The sequence below is a fragment of the Camelus bactrianus genome, chromosome 18 (assembly GCF_048773025.1).
Source record: "Camelus bactrianus isolate YW-2024 breed Bactrian camel chromosome 18, ASM4877302v1, whole genome shotgun sequence".
Classification (NCBI taxonomy): Eukaryota; Metazoa; Chordata; class Mammalia; order Artiodactyla; family Camelidae; genus Camelus; species Camelus bactrianus.
In genome coordinates, this window is record NC_133556.1 from 7,786,596 (window position 1) to 7,811,192 (window position 24,597).

The window sequence follows — 24,597 nt, forward strand, 5'->3', positions numbered from 1 at the left end:
CAGTTTGGGAAACATACCTATGAATACCTGGTTTTGTCAGTGTTTAATTTTTTTGCTATCTGACTGACGTGAACTTGTATTACGATGTTTTTCTCCACAATTTAAAAAATTGTGATAAAATACATACGAAATTTACCATCTTAACTACTTTTAAATGTGCAGTTTGTTGGTACATTGCCACCATCATCTCTACAGCTCTTTTCATCTTGTGAATCTAAAACTCTATACTCATTAAATAAATCCCCATTCCCTCCTTCTTGCAACCCTGGCACCACCATTCTACTTTCTGTCTCTATGGTTTTGTCTACTCCAGGCACCTCATATAAGTGGAATCATAGAGTATTTGTGTTTTTTGTGACTGGCTTATTTCATTTAGCATGATGTCCTCCAGGTTCATCAATGTTATAGTTTGTGTCCAGATTTCTTTTTTTTTTTAAGACTGGATAATATTCCATTGTATGTTTATACCACATTTTGCTTATCCATTCATCTGTTGATTGACACTTGGGTTTCTTCCACTTTTTAGCTGTTGTGAATAATGCTGCTATGAACAGGGATGTACAGAATATCTCTGAGGCCCCGCTTTCAATTCTTTTATGTATGTACCCAGAAGTGAAATTGCTGGATCATGTGGCAATTTTATTTTTAATCTTTCAAGGAACCACCATTGTGTTTTCCATAGCAGCTGTACCATTTAACATTCCTACCAGTAGTGTACAAGGGTTCCAATTTCTCCACATCCTTGTCAACATTGTTATTTTCTGGGTTTTTATTATTTTTTTTTATAGAAACCATCCTAATGGGTTTGAGGTAGTATCTCATTATAGTTTTGATTTGCATTTCCCTAATGATTAGTGGTATTGACATCTTTTCATGTGCTTATTGGCTATTTGTGTATCTTCTTTGGAGAAATGTCTATTCAAGTTCTTTGCTCGTTTTTGTATTGCATTGTTGTTGTTGTTTTATTGTCGCTGTTGAGTTTTAGGAGTTCTCTGTATATTCTGGGTATTAATCCCTTATCAGATGTATGACTTGTAAATAATTTCTCCCCTTACTTGGTTTCCTCTTTACTCTGTTGGTATTGTCTTTTGATGTGCAACATTTACAAATTTTTTAACAAAGTTCTATTTGTCTGTCCCTTCTTTTGTTGTTTATGTCTTTGATGTTATAACCAGGAAATCTTTGCCAAATCCAATGTCATGAAGCTTTTGCCTTATGTTATCTTCCATGATTTTTATACTTTTAGGCCTTATATTTAGGTCCTTGATCCATTCCGAGTGGATTCTTGTATGTGGTATATAGATAAGGGCCCAACTTCATTATTTTACATGTGGATATCCAGTTTTCCCAGCACCATTGGAAAGACTGTCTTGTTCATGGTTACTTGAGGGTCCATATGAATTTTGTATAGATTTTTATATTTCTACAAAAAATGTTATCGGGATATTGATGGGATTTCATTGAATCTGTAGATTGCTTTGGGTAGTGTTGACATCTTAATAATATTGGGCAGTATTGACATCTTAACAATATTACGTTTTCCAACTTGTGAACAGAATGTTTTTTTGTATATTTGCTTCTAATTCTTTCAGCAACATTTTGCAGTTTTCAGAGTACAAGTCTTTTACTTCCTTGGTTAAATTTTATTCTCACGTATTTTTATTCTTTTTGATGCTATTGAAAATGGAATTGTTAATTTCCTTTTCAGATTGTTCATCACTAGTGTATAGAAATAACAACTGACCCTTGAGCAATGGGGGGTTCACCCATTTATGACTTAGAGTGAGCTCTGTGTGTCTGTGGTTCCCCCACATTCATGGATTCAGCCAACCATAGACCATGTAGCACTGTAGTGTTTACTATTGAAAAATATCTGCATGTAAGTGGACCCCCACAGTTCAAATTCATGTTCAAGGGTCAATTGTACAACTGATTTTTGTGTATTGACTTTGTATCCTGCAGGTTTGCTGAATTCATTTATCAGTTCTAACAGTTTTTTTAACTGAATCTTTAGGATTTTTTATGTATAAGATCATGTTTTCTGCGAGCTTAGATGATTTTACTTCTTCCTCTCCAGTTTAGATGCCCTTTGTTTCTTTTTCTTATTTAATTGTAATGTGGAACTTCCACCGCTCCACTGAATAGAGGTGGTGAAACTGGGTATCCTTGTCTTGTTTCGTAAGGAAAAGCTTTCAGTCTTTCACCATTGAGTATAATGTTTGCTGTGGGTATTTCATGCTTGGTTTTTTGTTTTGTTTTGTTTTAATTGAAGTATAGTCAAGTTTACAATGTTGTGTCAATTTCTGGTGTACAGCATAATGTTTCACATACATGGTTTTTTTTATGTTCAGGTAATTTCCTTCTATTCCTAGTTTGTCAAGTATTTTTATCCTGAAAGGGTGTTGAATTTTTTCATACTTTTTCTGCATTGATTGAGATAATCATGTATTTTTCCCCCCTTCATTCTTGAACCATTCTTGCCTTCCAGGAATAAATCCCACTTGATCATGGTGTGTAATCCTTTTAATATGTTGCTGAATTTAGTTTGCTAGCATTTTGTTGAGAGTTTTTGCATCAGTGTTTTATAAGGGATATTGATCGTAGTTTTCTTGTATCTTTGTCTGACTTTTGGCATCATGGTCGTGCAGATCTCATAGAATGAGTAAAAAAGTGTTTCCCTCTCTTCAGATTTTTTTGGGAAATGTTTGAAAAGGATTGATATTAATTCTTTAAATGTTAGGTAGAATTCACCAGTGAATCCTGGTCATGAATTTCAAGAGGTTTGTCATCATTTTTTAAGACAATAAATGATACACTGAATTTTAAAGTGTTATATTCTCAAGGAGTGATGGATGAGATCCTTTCCTGAGAGCAGCTGTTGGTTAGATAGATATGGGAAAGGCCCTTTCAGGGTAATGTGTCACAGAGGCTATAGACAAGGGAAAAGCCTCAGTGCATATATTGTATTTGGCTTCTTTTTTTAAATTGAAGTATAGTTGATTTACAATGTGTTAATTTCTGGTGGACTGCACAGTGATTCATATATATATTCCTTTTCATACTCTTTCATTATAGGCCATTACAAGGTATTGAATATAGTTCCCTGGGCTATACAGTAGGACCTTGTTGTTTATGTATTGTATTTGGCTTATAATTCTGCTTTGTGTTCACTCTGCCAGTAGCAGAGTACATATGTGAATTATAGTAATATGGAATATAGTTTAAACCCTTCTCTATGAATATACACGCTGTAAAGATCCAGTTTTATAATTAGAGTGTTAGTATGGTCTGTGCAGAGATTTTCTTCATCAGGAGCTTTTTGATTACTGATTCAGTCTTCTAACTAGTTATAGGTCTACTCAGATTTTCTATTTTTTCATGATTTAGTGTTGGTAGGTTTTGTGTTTCTAGAAATTTGTCCATATTATCTGGGTTATCCAATTTGTTGGCATATAATTGTTCATATTACTTTCTTAAAATCCTTTTTGTTTCTGTAGTATTGGTAGTGATGTCCTCATTTTCATTTCTGATTTTAGTAATTTGAGCCTTTTTTTCCTTAGTCCATCTAGCTAAAGTTGGTCACATTTATCTTTTCAAATAACCAACTTCTGGTTTGGCTTCATTGATTTTTTTTCTCTATTGTTTTTCAGTTATCTATTACATTTATTTCTGCTCTAATACTTTATTATTTCCTTCCTTCTGCTAGCTTTTGGCTTAGCTTGTTAGCTTTTTAAAATTTTTTTTAAGTTCCTTAAGTTGTAAAGTTAGCTTGTTGATTGGAGATCTTATTTTTTAATATAAACATTTGTAACTTATAATTTCCTCCTTAGCATTGTTTTCCTTGGGTTTCATAAGTTTTAGTATCTTGTTTTCATTTCCATTTGTCTCTTAAGTATTTCCTAAGCTCCTTCATGATTTCTTATTTGATCTGTTGGTTCTTTAAGAGTGTGTTGTTTAACTTCCACAAATTTCTGAATTTTCCAGTTTTACTTCTGTAATTGACTTTTAACTTCATCTTGTTGTGGTCAGAGAAAGTACTTTGTATGATATCTGTCTTTTAAAATCTAGTGAAACTTAATTTCTGTCCTAGAATGTGGCCTATCCTGGAAAATGTCCCATATGCACTTGAGAAGATGTGTATTTTGTTGTTGTCGGATAGAATGTTCTGTATACATGTTATATCTACTTTGTCTATTGTGTTGTTTAAGCCCTCTAGTTCCTTGCTTCTGTCTCTTTCTTCTAGACATTACTGTGAGTGAGGTATTGAAGTGGGATATTTAGCTGTGTGTTTTCTATATGCCTTATAGCTTTTTTGTGCTTCATTTCCTGCATTACTGTCATCTTTTATGTTTAGTTGATTTTTTGATAGTGAAATGTTTAAATTCCCATTTCCTTTTGTGAATATTCTATAGCTATGTTCTTTGTGGTTACCATGGGGATTACATTTAACATCCTAAAGTTATAAAACTCTTATTTTAATTTATACCAGCTTAACTTCAATAGCAAACAAAAGCTCTTCTCCTTTATAGCTCCTTCCCCATTCCTTTCAGTTGTTCATGTCACAAAATTACTTCTTATATATTCTGTGCTCAAAAACATAAACTAAAAATTCTTTTAAATGCATTGATCTCCTAAGTTATGTAGAAAACAAAATGTATGGTTACAAACCGAAGTTACAATATACTAGCTTTTAGATTTATAATTAATTAAAAATGTATTAGTCTCTTAAATCATGTAAAAAAACAAAAAGTGGAGTTACAAACTGTTGTCACAATAATGCCAGCTTTTATAGTTCCCCACGGATTTACCTTTGAGATCTTTCTTTCTTTACACAGTTTCATATTACTCTCTGGAGTGCTTTCATTTCACCCTGCAGGATTACCTTGAGCATTTCCTGCAGAGCAGGTCTACTTCTGACAGACTCCCTCAGCTTTTGTTGATATGGTAATGTCTTAATTTCACCCTCACTTTTGAAGGACTGTTTTGCCAGATAAAGGATTCCTGTTGACAATGTTTTTTCTTTTAATACTTTAATATATCAGGCCTCTGCCTTCTGACCTTCAAAGTGGCTGGTGAGAAATCTGCTGATCATCTTTTTGAGGAGTGCTTGTGTGTGCGTGTGTGTCGTTGCTTCTCTTTTGCTTTCAGGATTCTCTCTTTGTCTTTGTTTTTTGAAAGTTTAATTATAATGTGTCTTGGTGTGGGTCTCTTTGAATTCTCACAGGTTGCTTACGTATCGTTCATATTTCTTCAGTCTTTTTTTCTTTTTATTCCTCGAGCGAAATGATTTCCATTATCCTATCTTCAAGTTTGCTGATTCTTCTACCTCCTCAAATCTGCCTTTGAATTCCTCTAGTCAGTTATTCATCTCAGTTATTATACTTTTCAGGTCCAGAATTTCTTTTTGGTTTCTTTTTAGGTGTTTTATCTTTACTGATATTTCCATTTTGTTCGTACATAATTTTCTAGACTTTCTCTGTATGTTCTTTTAGTTCTTTGAGATCTTAAAGACAGTTGTTTTAAAGTCTTTGTGTAGATCTGCCATCAGATCTTTTTCAGGGAGTTTCTGTCCATTAATTTTTTGAATGGGGCATACTTTCTTGTTTCTTCATGTGCCTTGTGATTTTGTTGTGGTTGTTGTTGAGTACTGGACATTTGAATTTAATAACGCGGTAACGCGGTAACTCTGAAAATCAGATTACCCTCCTTCCCCTGGATTTGCTGGTTATTGTTATTGTTTACTGTTTTTTGTCTTTTTGATTGTTGTAGGCTGTCTCTGTGCCCAGATCTCTGTGCCCAGGGATGTAAACTTAAGGTCTTCTCAGGTCTTTTACAAATTTGTGCCTTTAGCTCACTAGCTTTAAGTTTTTCTGAGAAGGAAATTTTCTTCCCCAGCTTTTCAGTTCAGAACTGATATTTATACTATAGGCAAGGTATTCCCTCCATAGTCAGACTTCGTGGAGGCATGTGATGAGGTTGACTTGGGTTGAAATTTGTGTTTGCACTCAAATGCAAAATAGTCCCCAAAGTTAAAGACCACATGACTTTAGAAACAACTCTGAAAAATAAGATGTCCTTCTTAGAAGACTAGAGCCAAGCATGCAGTCTTCTTTTTATTAAAAACCTTATGGAAAAATAATGTAATGCCTTGTGAATTACAACTCAATTAAAAAAAAAAAAAAAAAGTAGCCCTGAAAGGAAGAAGCAGCTCTGAAAAAGAAGAAAAAAATGTCCCATTCGTGCACTCAAAACACACCATTATTATATAACTCGCTCCTCATGTCTTGAGAGAATCTTTTGCTTCTTTAAATCCAAGCTCATACTGGTCGCTGTACAACAGGCCAGTAAATCAAGGAGACATGGTGTTGAGTCAAAGAATAGTGGCTTTATTTGGAAAGCCAACAGATGGCGAAGATAGTGGACTAGTGTCACAAAGAACTGTCTGAATCGAGTTAGAATTCAGGCCCCTTTTATTACTAAAAGGGGAGGGGGTTGTAGCTGGTTGTTGCAAACTTCTTGGTGCTGGCCAGACCCCAGAGGGAATGTGATAATCCTTTATTCTGGCAGCTGTCCAAGTAGGTCTGGTCACAGTGTTCCTGTAAACCTCCAACAGGACAAATGTTATACCTTTAAAGTTCAAGCCTGGGAGTCAGAGCCTTGAGAAAGGGCTAGTATGCATATTTCAGTCTACTGGCAACATTCCTTTACAAAGGTGCAGAGCCAGCATGACTAAGCACAGGCAACGGAGCACAAAGGTTAGAGATAAAAGAATAGATCCAATGTGGAGTCAGCTTTGTTCTCCGCTGTTATAGTGATAGTGAACATTTTGTCTTGTTTCACACTTTATCAATCAGTATGATGTTTGCTGTAGATATTTAGTAATTTACCCATCAGGTTAAGGAAGTTGTCATATATACCTAACTTACTAAGGTAAGTTACTTACTTACTCTTAAAATACAGGTACCTTCAGATGTCTGGAGTTTTTGCCCCTCATTGATTTATGAGTTCTTCGTAAATTCTGGAGCCTAACTTTGTTTCAACTTGCATTTCCTTGATGATATATAATATGGAGCATCTTTTCGTATGCTTATTTGCCATCTGTTTATCTTTTTTGATATGATGTGTCTGTTCAAATCTTTTGCCCATTTTTAAATTGGGTTGGTTGTTTTCTTGTAGAATTTTAAGAATTCTTTGTATATTTTGGATAACAGTTCTTTTTAAGATTTATGCAGAACAGTCCTTTTTAGGATTTAGCTTCCATGTTCCTCCCAGCATTGAGGACATCAATACCACTTCCTCTGTCCTGGCAAGGGCATTAGAACCTCAACTCCTAAGTTCTAAAATTTGGGTCTAAAATTCCATGGGGCATTTAATATGAGGCCACTCTGGCTTTGATTTCTCCCTTCCCTGCTTTTTTGGACCTCTGAGAGAACTCCCCCTAAATCATAGATACGAAGTCTCACTCTTCCTTAAAGGAATGTGTGGGTGTGGATGTGATGGGGCAGAGGAGCTGTGCAGACAGCCTAGAATAGTAAAACAACATGCCTGGAATTTTAAACTGACGGCAGCTGTTGGCCAACTGCCAAACAAATTCACGTTAATGCTGGTGTAAGCACTCTGAGTAGTTCAGTCATGTGTTCTTTTGCAAATGCAGTTATCAGTTCAATACCTTTCTTTTCAGATGTGCGTTCCAAACGGGAGTATGACGAAAGCCACGTGATTACAGCCCTTCTCGTGAAGAAGGTACATCAGCAGAGTCAGAATCTGGGGCAGACTGGCTGCCATACAGGATTGTGGGAAGAACGGGAGACGTTATCCTAGCTCCAGGAGGCGGCACCTCCTACTGGACAGTGTGGGCAGCAGAGGCAGGACCGGCCCTGTGCGTCCACCATGAGGGTCTTCTACGTTGTCACACACACCCTCAGGTGTCCCCCTGTCCCCCATGGTCAGCAGCTTCATTAAGCAGATATTGATTTAATTTCTTGACATGCCAGGCAGTGTTCCAGACCCTGGGACAGTCTGTTGTAACAGAATACAGGATGCCCTTAACTCATTGTCCCTACTCAGGGAACAGATAAGCCATAGAGATAGCATAACCCGGAGTGGGAAGCCCCTTCTCTCCTATCCCTTTTCTTTTCTGTTTTGTTTTCCTTTCCCAGTTACAGCTTTTTAAAAAGACCGCGCCTGGCATGCAGTGACCATTCCCCTCCTCCTGCAGCTGAGGCCCTTCCGTCCAGCCCCACAGGGTGTCTTCTCTCTCAGGTCACTGTGGAGCCTGGCAGCCATCACTCAGGCTCCACCTCTGACCCCTGCAGTGCTGGCCACCACATTCTTTGCCCTTGAATTCCAGGTTCTCTCTTGCTTCTCTGGTTTCTTTATCTCTTTGGTTCAGCTTCATTTTCTCCTGCTGCCACGCCTAAAGGAAACCACTGAACTGTGTCCCTGGTCTTCTTTATCTCTGTTGGTCAGTCTACTTTCTTGCTCAGAGATTTCACCCAAGCTTACAGCTTCAGTTATCTATACGCAGTTAACTGTCCTGCCAACGTCACTTCAAAAGTTTTGTCTTGCAAAACTCCCCCTTCTCCCTACTCCTGCTGCCACGCTCCACCTCTGGCCCTTTTCCACACAGAACACACAGGAAGCATGAGCCCTGCCTCAAGCATTTTTCTGAGATAAACTTGCTGCCTAACTCCTTTTTTCCCCCTCCGCCCTCGTGCATCATTATCTGCTTTTTTCCTCCCTGGGTTTTCAGTTTTCTGGCTCCATATTCCAGCTCTTCATCTCCCTTTCAGGCCTTTCTCATCCTTTTACAGCTTATTCAGAGCCCCTTCATCATGTATGGCCCTCAGTTTCCAACTCAGCTCTCAACTCTGTGTGTTCCTTTGATCCTGGCAGCACCCCCAGCTCTGGAAAAGAGACATTCTCTCAGCCTCAGCCCTGCAGAACCCTTCAGCCAGGTTGACACCTCATGCTTCCCCTCTTCCACTTTCTGGCCAGCAGAACCCCAGCACCAGCAGAACACACAGCCCCCAAGTTGGTGTTCATGGCCTTCTCGGATCTGGTTCCATCTCCCTCTTCAGCCTCACCTCTGGGACGCTTCCACTCTCCCCTGATGCCTCACCAGCATTGCCTTGCCGTGTTTCCTTGATTCTGAGATGCACATACATCATATTTTAACACTCCTGAAGTTGGGAATATATCCTACAGTTGCACCTTAAAGTAGCGGTGTCTTTCCCTCAAAACTGAATGTGGTCCACACTTGTTATTGTTCTGCCCTGCACCTCCACTTTTTTGAGGGGCATTCCTCCTCTCTCTGCTCAAATCATAAGGGTCTAGTTGTGCTCCCTAGAATAGGATCCAGACCTTGGCCACAGTGATTGGCCTGGAACGAAAATGGCCAGTCAGAGTTGGAATTAGAGAAGGTGGCTCCTTTTACTCTGGTGGTGGAGTGTGGAGGGTGGGAATCTGAGCATTGCTGGTGGCCGTGATTCAGGCCTCAGGACAGAGTGGTCCAGAAGGTGAAGCCAGTGTGCAGGCGACAGAGCGAGGCACAGTGCCTGGGAGCGAGGTCTGGGCTTTGGAGCACTGGTTCAGATCTTCCCAGGACCAGTTGGTCCCCACCCTGCCTAAAGTATTTATATGCCAACACATCCCTCCTTTTATGTACATTCCTGATTGCAACTGTTAAAATTGGTGGTGCATCTTACAACCCGTGGTCTCTTACAATCTAGGAAATGACAGTATGTGTGATCTCCTGGACATGCTACTGTCTGTGATACAGGGATGTGTATGCTTTGCTCGTCATTGTATCGCACATGCTCAGTCTGGTCCCTGGCATCTGGGAGGTGCTCAGTACCTATTTGTTAACTAAAACATGAACGACTGGAATCTGGTCCTCCTGTGTGGAACACTCCCCCAGCCCTTGTCCATCTGGCAAGTTTCTGCTCACCCTCACAGTCTCGTCTCAAGTGCCTCCTTCCCCATGCAGCCCTTCTGAGTCCTCCAGGCTGATGCAGGCATTTCTCTTCTCTTTCTCTCTCTCTTTTTTTTTAAATCTCTGTATTCCAGAACCTGGCACAGTGTAAGTACAAAGTGGTCCTCAATGAATGTTTATTGAATAAAGGATGGAGGTCCAGCCCACTTCTCTCCTGCTCTCCTGTCTGCTCCATCCTCTGGGGGCTGTTCCCACCTTTGCCTTTTGCTCATACTTTTCTCCACACACAGACCACCCCCCCCACCTCCTCGCTATCACCTGTTGAAATCCTGCTCACCCCCCGAGCACCAGCTGTGTCCTGATTCCTTTAGATGAATATGATTTCTCCCCTCAAGAGTCCTGGAGACAGTCCTGGTCTGTACTCCCTGGGCCTTACCTCCCTGCACTGCTGTCCAGTAGATGTGCACTCATCCCATCCCACCCGCAGGTCCTGTCAGGGCCTCTACGACAGCCAGACCAGATCGCAAGGGGCAGACTCAGGCTTGGGTTCCCCTGAGTAGTGCGGGCTTTCAGGAAGCATTGTGAACAAGTGGACACTAACCAGCTGGGTCTTCCTGAGCTCTGGGACACCCTTTGGGATCATGGACAGTCCTGGTACTGAGAGAGGTCCTCACCTCCTTGGCAGAAGTCTCCTGTGCTTGCCCTTGTGGCCGTGATGTTGACTCAGCCACTCCCAACTGCTCCTCATGACCTCCTGGCTCCTGTTTGTCCATTCCTTCCTTTAACCATTTTTATGCCCTGCTGTGTGCCAGGCATCATTCTGGAAGCTCAGGATACGTCAGTGGCTCTACATGGACAAAAGTTCCTACTCTCCCAGAGCTTCCATTTCAGCTGAGTCTGCCTCATCATACCTGCTTGCTTATGACTTCTGTCTAGTCAAGTCTCCTGCTTACTGCCCTCTTCATGGCAGATTTTGGAATTGGCCCTCACAACCAACACTCTTCCTCAAAGAGAGGATGTCATTAGTTCAGGTGGCTATGGTTGCTCTGACAGCACTCGTGCCAGGGCACCTAATAGACTGTGGGCCAGTCAGTAGCCCACTGTTCCTTGCCCAGGCACTTATCTCTGGTCCAGTCAGCTGTGGTCACTTTCCCCAGGAGGGGATATAGGTGTGGAAGATCCTTAGCATTTAGCAGACTCTCCGGCTCACTCAGGGCTTCCATACCTGTGTGCAGTCAGGGAAATGGGCACAGTCCTTCCTCGGCTCCTCCCAGTGCTGGTGTACAGGGAATATCTGCTTGGCTGAACCCACCGCCAACAGGCTTCTCTTGTGGTCTCTTTAGAGGGCAGATGAATATCTCATCCCAGAGTCTGTAGATCTGGAGTGTGTGAAATACTGTGTGGTGTATGATAACAACACCAGCAACCTGGAGATAATCTTAAAAGATGAAAACGATGACAACACCGACGATGACAAACAAGGTGGGTTTTTACTGCAGCAGCAAGAATCACACTGAACAGTTATTGGGCACTTCTGCCACCTGCCAGGAGCCCTACCTGCATCACCTCATGCCATCTGCAGAACAACCCTGTGAGGCTGGCAATGTCAAGAACTGGGGAGAGTCTGGGATTTTTTCCTTCCTTACAAGATGATAAGTGAGCCTGCCATGGTTTCATGGATGCTGGCAGAACACATGAGGCTTCTGTGTCAGAGACAAAGGGCTTTATTTCTCTGAGCAATAAAAGTGGCCAGAATGCAACGGGTAACATTGTAGGAGAATTCTTAGCTTAGAGGGCCTGAAATCTTGTATACTAAATGGGCAGAAAGCCTGCCCACCCTTGGATCTGGAGGGACAAACTGTCTCTATCAATCAAGGGTGTTTCTTATACAAATACCCTTGAAAAGCCAGTGCTTTGTTCACAGGACATGTAGAAACATGAGAGACCATGGAGAATTGTCTCCTAATAGGTAACATCCTCATCTTGCAGATGAGGAAGCTGGGGCCTGGGAAGGTGAAGTAACTCACCCAAAGTCCCACACCTGGGAATTTGCCATGTAACAAATTACCCCAAAACTCAGTAGGTTAATACTGTAAACATCAGTTATCTCATAGTTTCTGTGGAATTCAGGAGCAGCTTAGCTGGAAGATTCTGGTACAGTGTCTGTCCTGAGGTTGTAGTCACAACATTGGCCAGAACTGCTATCATCTGAAGGCTTCACCGGGCCAGGATGATCTGCATCTGAGATGAGTCAGTCACACGGGAATAGCCAGGAAGCCTCAGTTCCTCACCACATGGACCTCTGCATAAGACTGCTTCAGTGGCCTCACAACAGTGCAACTGGTTTCCCCCAGAACGAGAGAGGGAGAGAAAGGGAAAGACACGTGCCTTTTATGACTTAGTCTTGGGACTCAAACTGTCATTCTCGCTACATTGAGTTCGTTAGAAGCCAGTCACTAAGCACAGCCTACCCTCAAGGAGAGGGGAATTAAACTTAACCTTTTAAAGGGAGGTGTTTGAAAGAATTTATGGGCATATTTTTAAACCACCATGCCTAGTAAATGGTGGGGCCAGGATCCAAACCTGGGCGGTTTGGCTCTGTCGGGTCTCCTAAGGGCTGGAAAGTGATGTTGGAGGAGAGTGCAGGAGAGCAGTCCGAGCCGGGGTTGTGATCCGGTCGGTCCTGAACTGCTTCACTGAGGCTCCGCTGCGTCCTCCATTCAGCCCCTGGTTGGGCCGACCACCCCTGGCTGCTGCTTGTGGCTCCGTGGCTGATACGTGCAGGTGGAGTTCCACGGCCTGGGCATTCACATCAGCAGTCACTGGGTGGCGCTAGGCTTCCACCTTCAGTAAAACCAGTCTTTCCAGGAGGTCATTAGGCAATTGTCCCCTCTTCCCTAAGCTCATCCTGTTGGACTCTGGTCTGCAATCCTAGGATTGCAGGCTGGACCCTGAAATCCTAGGAAATGGTGGTTGATAAGGCACTACCCTCCACACTCCATCCCTGACCTCACTGTAATGCTAGAGAGCCCCTCTTCTCACCCTGTAAGAAATCACAACCACGGAACGACAAAAACCAAAAACCACTCACATAAAATTTGCCTACTCAAGGCAACTTTTCTCCTTTAAAATGGCATCTTTCAGGTAAATGCAGAGTCTTTTGGATAAAAGACCATTTCAACGTTTCTCTTCCCACCTTCTTTCCACAGTGAAGCACCCACCTCCCTGTTTCCCAAGGAAATCTGGGTGTGGGCAAAGCCTTCATCACAGCCTAGAAGCATGTGTTGGCCTCTGTGTAGTCTTTTCCTGCTGGTCTCTGGGTGGGATGCAGCTCAATTTGTGCACTGCCTTTGGCACGGTCCTCTGTCTTTGCTGTCTGCGGCTGAAATGTCCACGTCTCGTGTAAGTTGTAAGAGTGCCCTCCATCTTGGCAGTGCATGGTGATGGCCCCTGGGGATCTCAGCCCTGTGCCCTCCTACCCAAGCTCCGCTTGGCCTTCCACAGGTGCTGCTGATCCCTGGGCTGCTGTGTCTTTCCTTCTTTTCAGGGTAGGTTAACCCCTCCCACCTCTGCTGCAAGGGCCTCAGGATTCCTAGTGGGAAATAAGGCACAAGCTGTTTTCAGCTCCCCTCGTTCCACCCCCCCATCTCCCTAGCCAGTGTGTTTCTGCCTCCTCAGCTGAGTCTCTTCTTAGGAACCCAGAAAGTTATCTTCCCTTGTCTTGGTCTCTGGGACTCTCTTTCCAAGCTCTTTTAGCACATAAAGGGCAGCCCCTTCCTGAATGAAAGACATTTCCTTATGTTAAATCATCCTTCCTTGCAGCAAATGGATTACAGACCCGCAAGCTGGGCTCTTGATATGTGTGGATGGAGTTCCCTAGCCCCGACATTCACACCAACTGTGAAAGGGAAGCTTTGGGAATTTGGAGATTCCTTTTTTCTTCTTAACAAAGCCTGACTTTCAAAACAGTTGTCTGGCTAAGGACCCGAACCCCTTGTTCCAGGTGGTGTCCCCTTCCCCCTGAAGCAGTGGGCACCCAAGTGGGAAACTTTGTGTCAGTAGAGAACTCAGAATTAATGGGAGTAAAATATATTTAATCAGAAGTATTAACCCCATTACATCCGTGGCTGGATAGCTTGGGTCCTGGGAGGTTCTCATGGGTTTTCACTGGAGTCTTGAATTGTCCCAATTGAAAGACAGCAGCGGTGTGTCCTGGGACTCCCTCCCCAAATCCCTGGGGCCCTCTGACTCACCAGTCATTATTCAAGCTCTTGCTCAAGAGGGAGGCTCAGAACTCTCTGGCTTCCAAGCCAGGTGCTCTGGGTTGGACTTTGGCTCCTGTCTTGCCAGCTACATGTTCTTTCCTTGCCTGGCTATTGAATCCAGGCTCTGCCTCCAAATACAGTCTCTCCAAGTGGGTCTCAGGCCGCTTATATTCTCAGCAGCCCCTAATGGAATCAGCCTTCTCTCCCTGGACAAAGGTTCAGTATTGAGGTCAGTGTCTGTGCTCTTCCCTCTCTCCTCTTAGCTGGCTCTCCACAGTCTGCTGCATAGTATCTCTCTTCAGGGCTCACATCTTGGCCTCAGGATATTTTAGCTTAGCCTTAATTTTGCAAGCTTCCTGTCACATAGATCTAGCTTGTATATGGTCTAATGATGATTGTGCAGATTGATGAAGGCATTTAAGATTAAATTGATGTCAAAGGCAGAGTGGCGATCTCGTCACACCCACTAGAATGGCCATGATCTAAAAGGCAGGTAATAACGAATGTTGATGAGGATGTGGAGACATTGGAATCCTCATACACTGCTGGTCAAAATGTAAAATGGTGCAGTTGCTATGGAAAATGGTTTGGTGCATCCTCAAAAATTAAACACAGAGTTACCATATGGTCCAGCAATAACCCAAGAGAAATGAAAACATTTGTTCACAAAACCTTGCACATGGATGTTCACAGCAACATTATTCAAAATAGCCCCCAAATGGAAACAACCCAAATGTTCACCACAGACAAATGGATAAACAAAAGGTGGAGAGCCACATGATGGAATATTATTCAGTTATGAAAAAGGATGGAGTGCTGACACCTGTTGCAACATAGATGAACTTTGAAGACATGAGGCTCAGTGAAAGAAGCCAGACACCAATGCCACATTTTGTGTGATTCAATTTCTATGGAATGTCCAGAATAGGTCAGTCCATAGAGAGAAGCTAGATTAGTGGCTGCCTATGGCTGGGTATTTGGGGGGAAATGAGGAGTGAAACCCTCTAACTGGTACATGGTTTCTTTGGCGAGGGAATGAAAATGTTCTGAAATTGATTGCAGTGATGGTTACACAACTCTGAATGTATCAAAAACCATTAATTTATATACTTTAATTAGGTGAATTGTGTGGTATATGATTTATGGTATTGTATATATACGCACACACATTTCCCTTACATTGAATCAAAATTCTTTACAACAATATGAAAAAAAATGAAATCTCAGTTTACAGGAAAAAATCAGCTTACTTGGTAGTAAGTTGCTTTTGAAATTTTAATGGTAGCATTCATCTCTATTTATAGTCGCTTCAGCTTCCCAGATAATTGCTTTTCAGAATGAAGTGCCCATCCGCTGGAGCTTTAGGCAAACGATGAGCACATAGGGAGCATTCTTCTCTTTGGTCTCCCCTCTTAGGAGTGGTGCTCGGAGCTGCCCTTGAGTGTGGTAGAGCCCTGACCCGCCTCACCCGCCAGCCCATCCATATCCTGAGAGGGGGCTACGAGCGCTTCTCAGCCATGTACCACTTCTTCCGGACGCAGAAGATCATCTGGATGCCGCTGGTAAGGCAAGGTGCTGAGCGCGGGCAGGCTCGGATGGGAACATGGCCCTCCCCTGAGACCCAAAGGGTGGGGAGCAGGGTTGGAGACACAGGAGGAGACAGATGACGTGGAAAAGGTGGAACAGATGTTGAAGATGGCTTGGGAAATGAACTTGGGGCAGCCAGGAGGTCGAGTTCAGTATGATGAATTTATAGTTGCCAAATTCAGGCAGAGGCCAGGGTGGTGTTTAAGAGACAAGGCAGGTTCAGAGGGCAGGGGTCGGGGTGAGGTAAGGGGGTATTCTGGATGGTGTGTCGTGGTCAAAGTCAGACGGGCAGGGGCATTGTGAATTTTTAAAAGATAATTTGTTAATTTTATTTGTGGCTTTTTTTGTGTTTTTCTAGGGGAGTAATTAGGTTTGTTTATTTGCTTGCTTGTTTGTTTGTTTAAATGGACGTACTGGGGATTGAATCCAGGACTTAATGCATGCTAAGCATACACTCTACCACTGAGCTATACCCTCCCCCTGGGGCATCATGATTTGAGGCTGCCTCGCCATCCTTAGCCATTGAGTCCCACAAACCCTGGCTGGGTCCAGAGAATACAAAAAAAAGTGAGATGGCAGTCCCTGCCTGTGAGGAGTCCTTTGTCTAGTAGGAGAGACAAGGGTTATAGCAAGGTGGCCAAGGGATGTCCCAGATGTCTGGAGCCCAGAGGGGCACTTATTTCCTGGAGCCAAACCAGAAGGGAACTGGGTGAGGGTGAGTAGGGCAAGCACTGAGTAACAATGATTGGCAGGCAGGGACTGGTCCCTTGGGGCCATTTTGTAGTATCTGATTTCTTGAAGAGCCTGAATGTAATGGAATGTGAACATGCAAGGGTTTTATTCTTTCCAACAATTGCTTTCAGCTACGCTCTCATTCTTGCCCTTAGCATTGTCAAGGGCAGATTCTGTACTTTGTGGCAACTTTTGGTTATGAAAAATTTCAATCTAGTCATATTATAAAACAATTGGGGAAATGGGCCTATGAACTGGAATTTGATGATAGAAATTATTATTTATTTTTAGGTTGTGATGACATTACTATGGGTATGTTTTAAAAAATATGAGTCGGTATCTTTTAGACATACATAATGAAATATTTATAATTAAAATGATATGACGCCTGGAATTTCCTTCAAAATAATCGGGTGGGTTGGTAAGTCAGGGATATAGATAAAACAAAATAGGCCATTAGTTGGTAATGTTTGCAGAGGGGTGATAGAACCAGAAGTTTGTTATACTATTCTCTCTACTTTTGTGTATTTTTGGAATAATTTTTAAAAAGAGAATGAAAACAGTCAGTCCCAGTACAAGCTAGACTAGTTTAACATTACAATCTCAAATCAGATCTCCTCTCTTCCCATCCCCCGGAGCTGGGCAGCCTTCCATTTCCTAGGGGCTGGGAGTGGGGAGGGATGTGGGATAGCTTCAGGGACATCGCCTCACTTCCTTCTTCTGGGACTGGCCCCTTTGGTGCTGGGGGTCCAGAGTGGGCCCTGTCTTGTGTGACTGGCTGTTCGTCAGTGGTGGGGGAGTGCCTTCTCACTCTGGTGCTCCTGTGTGCTGCTGATGGCCTTGGTTGCTGGCTTTCTTGAGGCCTTGGTCAGAGGGCCCCATTTGTTACTAAGGATCCTTCAGAGAGAGCCAGCTGAGAATTCCTGCCAGGTGTACCCCCAACCCCCTTCCCTCCCCTTGGCAGCTCATGACCTCTCACCACATCTATACTCTTTCGCCTGAATCCCAGAATGAGCCACGAGGGAGTGTGATGGTGGGGAAGGGGGCCCAGGCAGACCTGGCTCCAGCCCCTCCTTGTCTTGCTGACTCAGCAAGAGAAGGAGGAGGCAGTGTCAGAGGGAAGCCAGCCTGTGTGAAAAGGCAGGGACCAGGGTATCGTGGAGTCATGCCTGTTCACAAACCCAAGCTCTCCAAAGGATTTCCTCCCCTTCTTCCACTGAGCTATGATTTTCAGCTCAACAGGTGTACCACCAGTCTCCCTGCCCTGCCAGACACTCCTCTGCACTGTCAGAGGAGCACCCTTGCTGGATTTGCAGTGATGGGAGGGAGTCTTTCTCATCTGAATATCACACACTGATAACTCACCTCCTTTTTTTTCTTTTAAATTTTTAGGAAGGACATAGGATGAACTGCACATATTCACAGTGTACAATTTGGTCAGTTGTGACACGCGTGTACACCCGCGACTTGCCCTTGCCCCCAGTCTTAGGTATACTGGGAGGAGGGAGAGGGTGGTGGTGGCTGGTGGTATCTAGCAGGGCCTGGGTGGGTGAATTCTACTCTGATTGTTTGTGGCCCTCTTCAGAATGCAGGTTCCTAGTATTTGCCTCTCCCTGCTTTGGGACCTTTGTTATTAATGCAGGGGCAAGAGTGGAAGCCCCACTCCCTTCCTGTTCTGTGTTCTGTCACACTGTAAAGCAGGAGTGTTCCTAACACTCCCCAAGGAAGTCCTTCTGCGGGGAGGGTGGAGGTACAGAATTTGGGCTCTGAGACTGCCCTTCTACTTTAGACAGAGCAACTTCTGATTTCCTGTCTTATATATGGCGTCCCTTCAAAGAGCAGAGGGGTTCTCTGACTAAAGCTTGTGTGAAGACCACACTGGAAAGAGATAATGGTGAGCTACTGAATAGTTTTAAGTCAGGTGGGGGGTGGGGCGCCTGGTCAGATTGCCCTTTAGGAAGATCAGCTCTGATGGCAGTATGGAGCAGAGATCAATGGGGGTGGGCAGAGTGGATCTGGGGAGGCCTGCTAGGAGGCAGGGATGGAGAGGAGGACAGGATGGATTCGAGAAATACTTAGGAAGTGGCATTGATTAGACAAGGAGTAGGGCATGGGAGAGGGAGGAGTCTAGAATAATACCCTGGTTTAGGTGTGGGTGGCAGGTGACGGGTGGTGTGGCTTATTGAGGTGGGGACACGGAAGGAGGAGGCAGTGTCAGAGGGAAGGCAGTGGGCTCAGTCTGGACATGTTAATTCAAGATACCTATTTCTTTTGCATTTGCTGATGTGGTTGTCAAAATTGTGACCACTAGAATTAACACGCACTCTTTCTTTTAGTACTGCATGCTTTCATCCATGCTACACCCTCTTCCCTCGCAGCCCTTACAACCACAGGAAAGGAAGCTGGTTAGAAAGCATCCGGAAGAGAGTTGACAGATTTACGATGGGTGTTGAGTGAGATTTTTTTCCCAAATGAAACCAGGAAGATTTTATTTGGCTCCAGCAAGCTGAGCATCCTGTATGGGGTCAGCCTGAACTCTGGGGGGTGCTTTGGGTCACATCTGCAAGTAGCCTGCATGCTTGCATGTGGAAGGGCCCTGCCTCCCTTTCACAAACTTGAGGATTGGCTCAGTGTGATGTCTGCTCATTGATAAGGGATTTTGAGGCTGATAGTTTGGGAAGAATGTGGGCTTGCAGTAGGTTCCCTGGGAGGGGGGATGTGCGGAGGCCAGAAGGCTCTGAAAGGCTGAAGTGGATGGCAGAATAGCTTGAGGTACTTAAGATTTTATTTCTGAGTCAAACATGGAGCCAGAGGCATTTTAGAACTGGTTTGACCTTTGAAATTACATAGGTCAGTATTTCCCATGGAAAACTGATGGAAAAAAGGGGTCTCTAAACAGATCATAATAGAAGCATGAGTTTATACAATATTAGTGGATTTCTTTTGAAATTATGCCTAAAAACAAGTAAGTTTTCAACCCATACCAACAATAAATATGTAGCCATTGTTTTATTACAAACATCTCAGCTACAGAGGTCACCCAGCCATTAGGGAAATGTTCACTAGTTCTCAGTTCCCTGGAGGCATACCTTGAGAACAGTCTTAGACTGGCATGCTTTTCTGGCTGTTGTCCAACTTTTTAAATAATAAGATTAGTTTTATTATTTGATCATAATTGTTTCTAACCACCTGATTGGTGCTCTAATAATCTTTCCTTGGAAACAGTCAAATTTTGTAATTCTCCCTCTAGCTTTATTGATATATAATTCACATATAACATTGTGTAAATTTAAGGTGTACAATAGGATGATTTGATATACTTATGTGTTGCAAAATGATCACCATTACAAGGTTACCGCATCCCTTACCTTATGTAATTACCATTTTTTGGGTGTGTGTGATAACATTTAAGATCTACTCTCTTAGCAACTTTCAAGTATATTATACTGTATTGTTAACTGTAGTCATCCTGCTGTATGTTAGATCCCCAGAATTTATGTGCCTTATATCTGGCAGTTTATAAGCTTTGACCAGCATCTCCCCATTTCCCCCACTCACAGAGCCCCTGGCAACTACTACTCTACTCTCTGTTTCTGTGAGTTTGGCTTTTTTATATTCCACATATGCGTGAGATCATGTAGTATTTGTTTTTCTCTGTCTGACCTACTCACTTAACCAATGCCATTCACGTGTGTTAAGGTCCATTCACGTTACAAATGATAGGATTTCCTTCTTTTTTATGGCTGAACAACATTCCATTGTATGTATATAACTTATTTTCTTTAACCATTCATTATTGATGGACACTTAATTCATTTCTGTATCTTCTGTGAATAATACTCAGATGATCATGCGGTGCAGGTACCTCTTCAAGATGGCAATTTCATTTCCTTCAGATTCATACCCAGAAGTGGGATTGCTGGATCATATGGTAGTTCTGTTTTTAATTTTTTAGGCACCCTCTGTACTCTTACCCATAGAGGCTGTGGTTAGTGGACTTCCTTAGTGCCGGACTTCTTCAAGCCTTTCATTGCTAATGTGCGTTGTTAGTTTCTGAGAGAGGGATAGCACAGGCACTGCTTCTCATCTGTGCTTGGTTCTCTGAACTCTTTTCTCAGTGCCTTGTGAGCAACCTGTGATTCTTAGAACACGCTTTGGGAAGTGTAGAAATAATCCTTCTCTTTGTTTCTTTGTTTTTCAAAGAAACCAAAATTTTTTCTTATTATAACTTTGGACCTGGAATTCACTAAGCTTCCATTTATTTAAGTGGTGTCCTGCTCTCCCTACGTCTCTACATCAGAACTTCATTAGAATTTATTTCCTAATGGCAAATAGGCTCTTGTGATTAGTTTTATTGTTTTTCTTTTAAAGTTTTTAAATTTTGGTGGTCTTCAAGTATAATAAAAAGGCTGTCCCCTGCCATCCCCTGACCAAACACACCCTGGGGTTACCATGTTGAATACCATGTGGTATTCAACTACAGTCTTTGTGCACCTGGCCAAATACAAACAGGGAGGTTGGGGGAGGTGAGATGTCAGTGTTCCGATTCAGCACACTCTACCATGATGCTGTGGCTTGGTCCTTCTGTCACTACCAGCCCTCTAACCCCTGTGCAAATTATAAGCCAATCTCTTTGAATGCCCAGATCTCAGTCTTATTCACTGTCCCAGTTTGTCTTTTTGAGCTTGTTTTCTGAGCCACATTTCAAGAGACAAAAACAAAAGCAGCTTCTTTGAGAATTATTATTATAGTGGCCTTTCTCCTCCCTCCATCTCAGGAACTGGATGCATTTCAGCCATACCCTGTTGAGATAATGCCAGGCAGAATCTACCTGGGCAATTTCAAGCAAGCCTGCGACCCTAAAGTGCAGAAGGATTTGAAAATCAAAGCACATGTCAACGTATCCATGGAGACAGGGCCATTGTAAGTAGAAATACCATTTTTTTAGATTAGTATAATTTATTTATACAAGATTCCTAGTGCCATCCAATGATAGCATTGAAAGGGCTCTTAGACATCAGCACACACTGGAGTAGGGTCTACATTTATTTTTGTCTATTCCTGGCCTGCAGTTCATTTCCTAGCTTGGCCATGGTGTCCTCTGTCCCTAATTGACACGTCATACTTGCCCCATACTTAAATCTCAAAAGTAATGCTTTCGTGGTGTTTAACATTCTGGGTTCAAAGAGCAGAAAAGTTCTGTACAGCCTTGCTTGTCAGCTGCTGTCTTCCCAGCTGTGTCCAGTCATGGTCACCAAGGCCCAGCACTGTACACCCCACCTCTTCCAGCTCCTGGTCAAAGCTAATAAAAATTCAGCTCAGGGAGAATTTATATAAATAACACAATAATTCAGTAAGGCATCTGGTAATGAAAATACTATATAAAATCAATAAATTCAAGTTATTGATATAAAAACAATAATCAGTAAAAGAGAAAAGATACATTTTAAAACAGTAAGAAAAAGATAAGATTCTTGGGACTAAACTTAAAAAATACACAGTACTTATGTAAAGAAAACTTCAAGATTTTAAGGTAGGAGATAAAAGATGATACAGATAATGGAAAAGACTATAAATTCAAAAGGATTTCAATAAAATTATGAATTACATGTGTGTATAACTAGACAATTTGATGTTCATAGAGAAAACAAAATTTAATGATGAGTCAGGACTAGGTGATTCAGTTCAGCCTTCCAGCAAGAGCAACTAGAAAATTGGATCAAATATAAAATTTTCTTCTACTTTATGGATAAGAGAGAAGACAAAGCAGTGACAATTTAGTGGCCAATATCTGGGAGAAGGAAATCTAGAGAGGTGAAGGTAGCACTTGGTGCTGTTTTTCCACTGGGAGTGTCTGCTGATTCTGAAAGTGACAGCTAAAGGCTGAGAAATTGAGCAGAACTTTTGAAAGCCTCATAGAGCTATAGGTTTAAGAATCAGGGGCCCTGGAAATTTTTTCATATTTTAGATTGGAACACTAAAGGACTACTCCCTAGAAGTAAGGCTTAATCAGAGAAAGGCCAACCCTCATGGGGACTGAAGCCCAGCCAAAAGTCATCTTAACCTCAATTCAGGTGATTCTAGATTGTTAACGCCCCAAATTATTTGCCAGACACAATTGTAAATCTTCTACAAAAAAATAACATCATCCTGGGCCTCAAATTATTTCTGTAATTTTACATGTACAATACCTATATACAGTAAAAAAAAAAAAAATCTGTCATATGAGGCAATAAGGCAACATGACCAATAATCAAAAGAAACAACAGAGAATAGAAACAGACTCATAGAGGGTCCAGATAATAGAGATAGTAGAGTTATCAGACATAGGCTTTAACTTAACTATAATGGATACGTTTAAAAAAATGAAAGTGAAAATTGAGCATTTAAGTGGAGAACTGGAAACTAACAAAGAGGCAAATGGATATGCTAGAACTGGAAAGAAAATAACCATAATTAAGAAAACAATGATTAGGTTTAATAATAAATAATACAGTTGGAGGAAGAATTGGTAAACTGGAAGTTAGGCCAGAAGAAACTACTAAAATGAAGCTCAGGGGATAAAAATTATACAGAATGATAGAGGATGCAAGAAACATAGGAGCTACAGAGAAAGGTCTATCATAAATGTAATTGGAGTTCTTGAAGACTGACAGCTCATTCATCAACAGAAATCACTGAAACTAGAAGAAAATGGAATATGTCATTGCAGTTGGTAGACTTTTAGGTGATCCCTACCTCCTATCATTCAGACCATTGAGTGTGGGCTAGATTTACTCATGTGCACTAATGACTAGAAAAGCAAAAGTGATGGGCTGTCACTACAGAGATTAGGTTACAGAAAGACTGGATGTGAGCTGCCCTCTGGAAGAGGTCCACATGGCAAGGGCCTGAAGGTCTCCAGCAAACAGTTAGCAATGAACTGAGGCCTTCAGTCAAAAAGCCTATGAGATACTGAATCCTGCTGACAGTCATGTGAATTAGCTTGGAAGCAGCTACTCTTCCAATTGAGCCTTCAGATGAGATCATATGAGACCCAGACAGTAGCTTAACTGTAACTTTTATGAAAGATTTTGAGCCAATGGTGCCCAGATAACTGCTCCCAGATTCTTGATCCATAGAAACTGATAGATGATAACTTTTGTTGTTTAAGCCACTAAGTATTAGAACATTTTGCTTTCCAGCAGTAAATAACTAATGCAGTCTTAAAGCACTGAAAGAAAATAACTGCCAACCTACCATTTTGTACACAGAGAATATATCCTTCAAGAATGTAAGTGAGAAGAATTTCTGTTTCTGGCCTTGATAGAGTAACTAGGACCAGATTTACAACCCTACCTTAAACAACTTTAAAAAACTCAGACAAAACATCTAAAACAAGGATTTTTGGACAATGGCAAACAGACAGCATAGGACAATGATTCTTGAGAGAAAGGGTGAAAAATCAAGATGAGCCCCACAATCAATCCAGCTTGTTGCTTGGAGACTGTTTGCAGGTCTCAGTACAGGGCTGAGGCCAAAAGAGATTTTATTATTCTTTCTGAGTTGAGAATTTAGAGATGTCAAGTTGGCTAGAATTTTTAGGAGAGACTTGCATGGAGAATAGAGAGCAAAGTACAAAGAAGGTCTGCAGAGAGTCCCCCTGTGTCTTCAGCTGAGTACTTATAAGAAAATGCATGTGAGGAAACTACTCAAGGCTGGAGAAAAACCAATAGAAATGAACAGGCAGTACAGTCCCCAGAGGTTACAGGGAGCCAGAAGTAGTTTATGTTTCGAGCCAGAGTAAACAAAACTCATAATATGCAGGGCATCAAATAGAATACTCAGAAGAGTAGTGCCTCAGTAGTGAGGAAAAACTAGCTTGATATTAGGGATGAAAAATACAATGTCTGAAATAAAAAATACACTGGATGGAATTAATAGCAGATGAGACAGTATGAAAGAAAAGATGGATGAATCTGAAGATAAAACAATAGAAAATACACAAAATGAAACATAGGGAAGAAAAAGACTCAAAAAAAGAACAGAACTTCAGTGAGATTGAGACAGCTTCAAGTGGCCTAACATGTGTAATTGGAG

General features: G+C 42.1%; 1 protein-coding gene across 10 annotated transcripts in view; it reads left to right on the forward strand.

Annotated features, from left to right (window-relative positions):
* The window catches only part of STYXL1 (serine/threonine/tyrosine interacting like 1), a 109,317-nt gene that overhangs the window by 73,151 nt on the left and 11,569 nt on the right, over positions 1-24,597 (forward strand). For 4 of the 10 annotated variants that reach the window (XM_074345892.1, XM_010972331.3, XM_010972329.3 and 1 more), the window contains 4 exons: positions 7,682-7,743; positions 11,278-11,416; positions 15,616-15,761; positions 21,296-21,441. In XM_074345892.1, coding sequence (XP_074201993.1) covers positions 7,682-7,743; positions 11,278-11,416; positions 15,616-15,761; positions 21,296-21,441 — 493 coding nt within the window. Of the gene's footprint in view, positions 1-4,896; positions 4,945-7,681; positions 7,744-11,277; positions 11,417-14,279; positions 14,429-15,615; positions 15,762-18,307; positions 18,413-21,295; positions 21,442-24,597 lie in introns of those variants that run through there. The other 6 variants (XM_045508384.2, XM_045508385.2, XM_074345894.1 and 3 more) reach the window with 5 other exon arrangements.